Genomic DNA, 6662 nt, shown 5'->3' with positions numbered 1-6662 from the left:
GACTTTATCAGACCAAGCCCTTGGACTGTAAAAGATTATTCATATTAAACACTTACTGATCTTAATTTCAAAATTTGACTTGTAAATGGCTAATGCCATTAATTTAAGCAAGGTTTAATATCTAATGGTGCGCTTGGTTTTCGAGAAACAGATGGGAAGGAAAGTATCTTTGGGGAATATTCATTTTTGCGTGTTTGTTTCAAAGGAAAATCTGGGAAAGTAAATGAAAGGAAACATTAGGGATGCAGGTTCCCAAAAAAGTATAGGCAAATAGGTGAGAAATTATTGTCGAGAGCCTTTTCATAGACATCGTCTCCTTCCTTCGAGCCATCCAATGGTCACATCTCCGACATCATCTCCGGTGTTCTCATTGAATGGTAAATTTAGATCCGGCACTATCTCATCATTTTCATTATTTTTGATGCTGTTTTTGACCTATTCCATTGAATGGGTTTCCCTCGAAATCTCACCACTGGCTCCCTCCGTCCTTGGTCATTCAGATCTCATCATCGAAGGTAAACTTCTGACATGTTTGAACCAGATCTACTTCTAGGTGAACATGCATTTGAGTTTGTTTGCCCAGAGCTCTAGATCTGGATTCTAAAATATGTTTGTTCCAAATTTGGAGTTTGTTCTCCGTCATGATAGTCTAGCTTTTGATTCAAATATATATTTTTTGGTTTCAGTTGATTTTAGATCTGATATTTTGTGTTGCTATTTTTTTTTTTTTTTTGCTCCAGGTCATCACAAACAACAAAATAGGTGATTTCGACTTAAAGTAACACATTCTATATTTTTTTTTTTGTAATTAGTTTCTTTCACTACCCTGTTTTTTTTTTTAAATAATTTTCTTTAGAATGTTAATTTACATTACAATTCATTGATTTGGAATAAACTTGCCTTCTTCACCTACAAAATAAGATTTTCCCTTGATTGAATAGTACTAGATCATGTGGTATCAAGTTCCTTTGATTGAATAAGATTTTCCCTTTGCCAAAATTACATGTTCATGTAGTCGACCATGCCAAGCTAGTGACGGAGGTGAGAAAGGATGATAAAGTTGGTTTAATATGTTTCCTGTAAAATTTTCTTAAAAAACAAATATATCAAAAAAGAAAAAGAATTTTGGTCATACTGTTTCTCAGAAAACAAACACTAGATGCAAAAATGGAAAAAAAATATTCCTTTTTCATTCCATTTTTTCTCAAAAACCAAACGGACCATACAGTTTTTTTTAGCTTTTCATTTTTGGACTTTTCTAGTGAAAACTTGTTTTTTTCCCTTCATTCAGAAGCTTATCCCAAGGACCCTTTGCGTGGTGGCTGGTGGGGCGTGGGTGGAGAAGGGAAAAATAAAAATAAAACCGTAGACAACACTATTTAAGTAAATGCAACTTGGGTGGCCGGCCGGCCCTATTAATTAGTCTGGAAGAAAGTTGAAAAAAGAAGGTAAATCAGTTGACTCGAGTGAAGCAGTCTATTTATAATATTAAAAAAAGGTACAGTGTAAATTACATACGGCCTCACCTAAATTAGTTTGGAATAGAAGTTAAAAAAAAGGTAAATTAATTTACTCGAGTGAACCAGTCTATTAATTAACATTTAAAAAAGGTAAAGGGTAATTACTTTGGGGGCATTAACATTTAGCCATCTCAACTTTCATTTATATTAAAGAATCTTAGGCTGTGTTTGGTTGCAATGCAAATAAATTTGTACTGATGCAAAACTGTGGTAATACAAATGATTTGAAAGTAAATTCTGACCTATTATTGTTTTAAATTTTAGCCTATTTTCTTTGATTGCATTACAAATAAAATAAATTAAGACATAAAACAAAATAAAAATAAAACCCAAAACAAAATTAAATGAGAATTTGCAGTTTTTGTACTATTTACACTAGTACAAATGCATTGGTAGTGCAAATAAAATTGCACTGCAACCAAGCACAGCCTTATGGTAAAGATGAAATTACAAAAATTTCCATTCTTTTATTTCTATTTGTTGATATATTTGTCATTTTTTTTGTTTTTTACAGTATTCAATATTTTCCTATTTTCCTTGTTATGTTTTGTACAATTTTATTTTTTCTTTTTGTTTTATTTTCCTATTTTTGTTCATTTTTGTTATATTTTCTCCATCAAATTCTCTGTCAAATTTCTACAAAATGGTATCATATAAGGGCCGTTTGAAATTTTAGAAATGTTAAACATATACAACAACCATATAAAAATCTTTATTGAAATTAAACGACGAGGAAAAGTGCTGGGATCTAAAAGATGGATGATAGGGGATCAAATGTCACTTAGACTTAGCCCCAAAAATAAAGGTTGGTAGTCTGTAAATTACCAAAAATACCAACCCGTCTATAAGCTGAGCCGACTTACCTTTCCTAAATCGGGACCACAGAAATGATAAACACGCCAACAAACTGAACAATCCATGGATTTAATGGGTGGTCAACCTGCTAGATGTTAGAAACTGCGCAAATCAAACTGATCAAAGGGTATGGACCTCGAGGTCCATATCAGATTTCAGAAAACAAATTCGTTTTCATTTAAACGTTGATACTTTAACTTTACTAGCAAGTAGCAACCACGACCATTGGTTTGGAGAATGAATCCAATATCATTACTCTTTAGAATCATTCAGCTGTGGCAATGTCACTTTAGAGATGAATTGAATGGGTACGTGCACAGCATCAATCACGTGACTTGGGATCCTTTGTCATCAGATCCACTTTACTTTTCTCGATTCATATGAAAGCAAAGTTACCCTAACTTGTAAAAGAAAGTCTCCCACACCAGTTGCCCAGTAGCTTTAAGAAAACACTCATGAGTAAATGGTTTCAATCAAGCAATCTACCCTTACAATTCACTCAATCGAGCTTGCAACAACCAGAAACAAATACCCAGCTGACCATAAACAAAACTCGTACTAGAATAAACATGGCAGTAGACTGCAAAATGGTGGGCTCCTTGTTGGTCTGCATTTTGAGATTCATCATGCCTTCCTTCCAAGTTCAAATTCATTCTCTGGGGAAAAAAATTCAGCCAGAAGGCAAGCACGACAGGACAGACCGTAAACGAAGAGAAACATGGAAGTGAAATAATTGTCATCAGAAGACTCAGAACTCAGAATGTGGGTGAAATAGATGCTAATTTGGACTAATCAAAGTTCCAACTCGACTCGATTATGTACACCATCTTCGCTGTATTTTTATCCATAATCTCATTGTTGTCTCGCATTTGACATCCCTATGTATATATTCTACACTATAGTTATTATTCTTATTCACAAGAAAATCAACATGTAACCATTCTGGGCATGTTGATTCAGGAAGTAGTGTGCTTCAATCCTGCTGTGTCTGTCTTGAGTTGAGAGAGAAGATATCAACAGGGGCAGTAGTGCAATCAATAGTGCATTGCTCCTTGAATCTACCAGTGGAAGAATTTTGATGGTGATCAAGATAGATTACGATTACCGTAATGTCATCATGGAAATGCCGCCTCATCCCTTTCTCTATCCCTTTAATATCATCGTATCTCATTTCCCTCTTCCTTGCAGCCTCTCTGAGAGCAGCTCTTACCAACCTCTTTGCTATGCCCTGCCAAAACAATAGCAATACTTCCAATTTATCATAGGCGTTAGAGGAAAAGGGGTCTTGATATAACCAACAGTGGGTCAACAACAATGAGGGATATCCAGTTTTGAGCATCCTGCTCAATAGGAAGCTACCATACCTTCCAATAAACACCTAATTCCAATAAAAATAGTCATAGAGTAAAAAACAGATATGAGTTAGAGGTGCTTACGACTCTTGGATTTTTAAAGACAATCTCTACAGCTGCTTCATCACTTAGTTGCTCCCACAGTCCATCTGATGCAAATATCAAGAATAAGTCCTGTGGCTTTAGTTTTCGAATCTGGATTGAAGGTTCTGCTGTCATCACCGGTCGTTTTAGTGGAACAGGCGATCCAAATTGGTGGAAGAGAGGATCCCTATTGAACTCAGGTTTCTTAAGAAAGATATCTCCAATAGATCTTGATACCTAAATAGGATGGAGTTATTAAAAACTAAATTGCATATTTATAGAATACTTTTAAAGAAAGGATGATATCCAAGGACAAAGTAGAAACCAGCAAAAGGAATATGTTCTCTTTGGCACAAATTCCATGTGGGTCCTATATGCAAATTCATTTGTGCTTCTATGCTGCTATTATGGTTGCGTTCTACCAGTGAAGATAAGTTTGGCACAAGTGAAATAAGTTTCCACAGGGAGCATATATGTTCATTACATTGCATCTATGACAAGAAGTATCATCATAAGCCATGAAAAGTCTTTCAGATAGCCAGGATGGGGTAAACAAGAAAAATATTTGTGACTTATCTCACCATCATTTTTCCATGACGAGTCTATGTGCATAAGAGTGTACCTGAAGCAGACATTGTAATTACTGGAAGGTTAGTAACGGGAAAGTGAAGCTATTTGCCACTTTCTAAAAAACAGATTTGACCGGTGAGGTAATTGAAAGATAAGGACCACTATTAGCCAACAGAAGGATAAAGGATAAAGATAAAAGCAAAGCCTGTATATAGAAAATGGCCAAAAGATGGGTTTTGTGCTTGATTTGAATCAAGAAAATCTATCTGTTGTCTGCAGCTCCCTCTACTTTATGGAGACTAAAATTCACAAGAATGGTTATTCAGCATCTTTCCTTTTGAAGCATTGAATTCCAATTTTCGTGTCAAAATATTACAAGGGGCTCATATTGTCAAAATCAATGGTTATTCTATCCTTCTTAGACACACAGTATTGCTTTTTTGTTTAAGATTTCCTGTAATCTTAAGCAAGCTTCTAACAAACAATCAACTCCCCATGTGAGGCACAAATTTGTGATAGAAGTTACCAAGTAACCTAAGAAGTCCAAACAGAAGTTTGAGCCTGTAACCCAAATAACACGTTCGTTTCTAGTTGGAGTAGCTAGACAGAAATCTTGTGATAGGCTAAACTGTACATGTATGTTCTATTAAGATTTTTCTTTTTTTTAATTTTTAATCTAGAGTTAAAATGGTCATAAACCCTAGATAATACCACCGAATAATGCCCATACAGACATCAGTTGATTCTTCTAGAGCAGGTAAAAAGAAAAACAATCTGAAAAGTAACCGAAATCAATTACCAATTGCATTAACACAGAACAACCTTAGAGATTCGAATTTAACAGAAGCAGTGAATTCACAACTCTATTTGCCTTTGAATTCAATATAATAGCTTTTTTTTTTTTACTCATTAAATCCTTTAAGTTAAGAAAACCTTAATTTAAGCTCTCTCCGGTCCATTAAGATCCCTGATCAGCATCATACTGATTTTAAACTCCCTAAACAACGGATATCAACAGGTAAGAATTAAAGAGTAACAAGAAGGATAATGTACCTGAATTATGCCTTTTATACGCCAAACTCCCCGAGTATACACGACAATATGCGAATCATCAGGATGAAGCGCTTCAACCTCCTTCCTGACCTCCTCGACGGCAACATTATGGTCGGTCGATAACCGTTCGGCCACCACCGGATTCCTCCGGCCCTCAGACACTCTGCGGCCAAGAACAGCCCTGGAGTCCCCAAGATTCGCTACATACAACATATCATTCGAAATAGCCCCAACCAAACAACACGAACCAACTGAAGCAATCTGTGGCTGTGCCGGCCATGTTCGCTTCACCAAATGCAAGAACTCCTCCTCAGTCGCATTAAAAGCCTTTTTTATAACATCAGCAGACAGTCCCCCTTGTTCCGTCGCAAACTCTAAGAAAAAAAAAGTAATAATGACTTACAAATGCAGAAAAAGGGAAGAGAGAAAAAAAGGCGGGCATGAAAAAGGTCGGGCCGGTTACTGTGGAGGTGGTGGAAGAGGTGGCCGTTAATGAAACGAGAGGCTTCAGGGCCACCGTGGCCATCATAGACGCCAACGTAGGTGGTGGAGGGAGAGGTGAAGACTTGGCTTTGGTCTTCGAGGTGTGAATTAGCTTGAACGACGGCGATCGAGAAGTCACCGGAGGCGTGAGGTTTCAAGTCCATGTGCCATAAGAGGCCGTCGCCTCCTCTCCGGCCGAAGCATCGCTCCAATGGTCTGCAACACGACCGCAACATCTGCCTATCACTCACTCTCTCTCTCTCTCGCTTTCTACAATATATAATTTCACTTTCTTTCTTATTTTTGCAGTCTTTGTGCCTATGGACTTCTCAACCTGGTGAGACTTTGACGTCTATGAAATTAGATGCGATACCCCGGGGGGGGAGGGGGCGGTTTGGGGAGAGAGTAGCGGAGGAAGAGAGGGAGAAAAAGACACCGAAATTAAAAAGACGTAGTTGTTGTTTTTTCGTTGGGGAAAAGAAGACGGGAAAAAGTCGTGGCGATGCCGCGTAAGAGAAAGACCACTGCCACTCCACTCCACGCGTGTGGCATGAGGCGTGAGTGAATAATTAAAAAGACTTTTTTACCCATTTTTATTTATTTATATTTCCTTAACGAAGTTGCCGCAAGTCCCGCAAGTAGGGCTGTTCACGGGTCGGGTTGGATCCAATCGATCCAACCTGGTCAGGTTATTTGAACTTGAAATTGAAATCGATCAAGCAAAATTGATCTGGTCGGTTTGGGT

At 37.2% G+C, this 6662-nt stretch overlaps 1 protein-coding gene and 1 long non-coding RNA gene across 2 annotated transcripts; one reads left to right on the top strand and one right to left on the bottom strand.

Moving 5' to 3' along the window:
• The first annotated feature begins 220 nt into the window (after positions 1-220).
• Positions 221-920, top strand: LOC148791216 (uncharacterized). The gene is made up of 2 exons (XR_016075911.1): positions 221-377; positions 741-920. It is a non-coding gene; the product is annotated as an uncharacterized LOC148791216 (long non-coding RNA).
• A 1891-nt stretch (positions 921-2811) lies between these two features.
• Positions 2812-6353, bottom strand: LOC104607810 (putative protein phosphatase 2C 63). Its single transcript, XM_010273535.3, has 4 exons — positions 5898-6353; positions 5435-5808; positions 3812-4048; positions 2812-3603 (listed from the first exon to the last, which is right to left on the bottom strand). The coding sequence occupies exons 1-4, from the start codon at positions 6151-6153 to the stop codon at positions 3349-3351; spliced, it is 1122 nt and encodes a 373-aa protein (XP_010271837.1). The 5' UTR covers positions 6154-6353; the 3' UTR covers positions 2812-3348.
• Between the last annotated feature and the right edge of the window lie 309 nt (positions 6354-6662).

This window comes from Nelumbo nucifera, chromosome 5 (genome assembly GCF_055504915.1).
Source record: "Nelumbo nucifera cultivar China Antique chromosome 5, China Antique-T2T, whole genome shotgun sequence".
Taxonomy (NCBI): domain Eukaryota; kingdom Viridiplantae; phylum Streptophyta; class Magnoliopsida; order Proteales; family Nelumbonaceae; genus Nelumbo; species Nelumbo nucifera.
This window is presented reverse-complemented; position numbering and strand designations above follow the sequence as displayed.

Excerpts from the sequence above, each read along its gene's own strand:
- LOC104607810 (XM_010273535.3), bottom strand. The coding sequence starts at position 6,153 with ATGTTGCGGTCGTGTTGCAGACCATTGGAGCGATGCTTCGGCCGGAGA. Across the intron at positions 4,049-5,434 it reads GTATAAAAGGCATAATTCAG|GTATCAAGATCTATTGGAGA; the intron begins GTACATTATCCT and ends CATCCTATTTAG. Across the intron at positions 3,604-3,811 it reads TCTTTAAAAATCCAAGAGTC|GGCATAGCAAAGAGGTTGGT; the intron begins GTAAGCACCTCT and ends TTGTTTTGGCAG.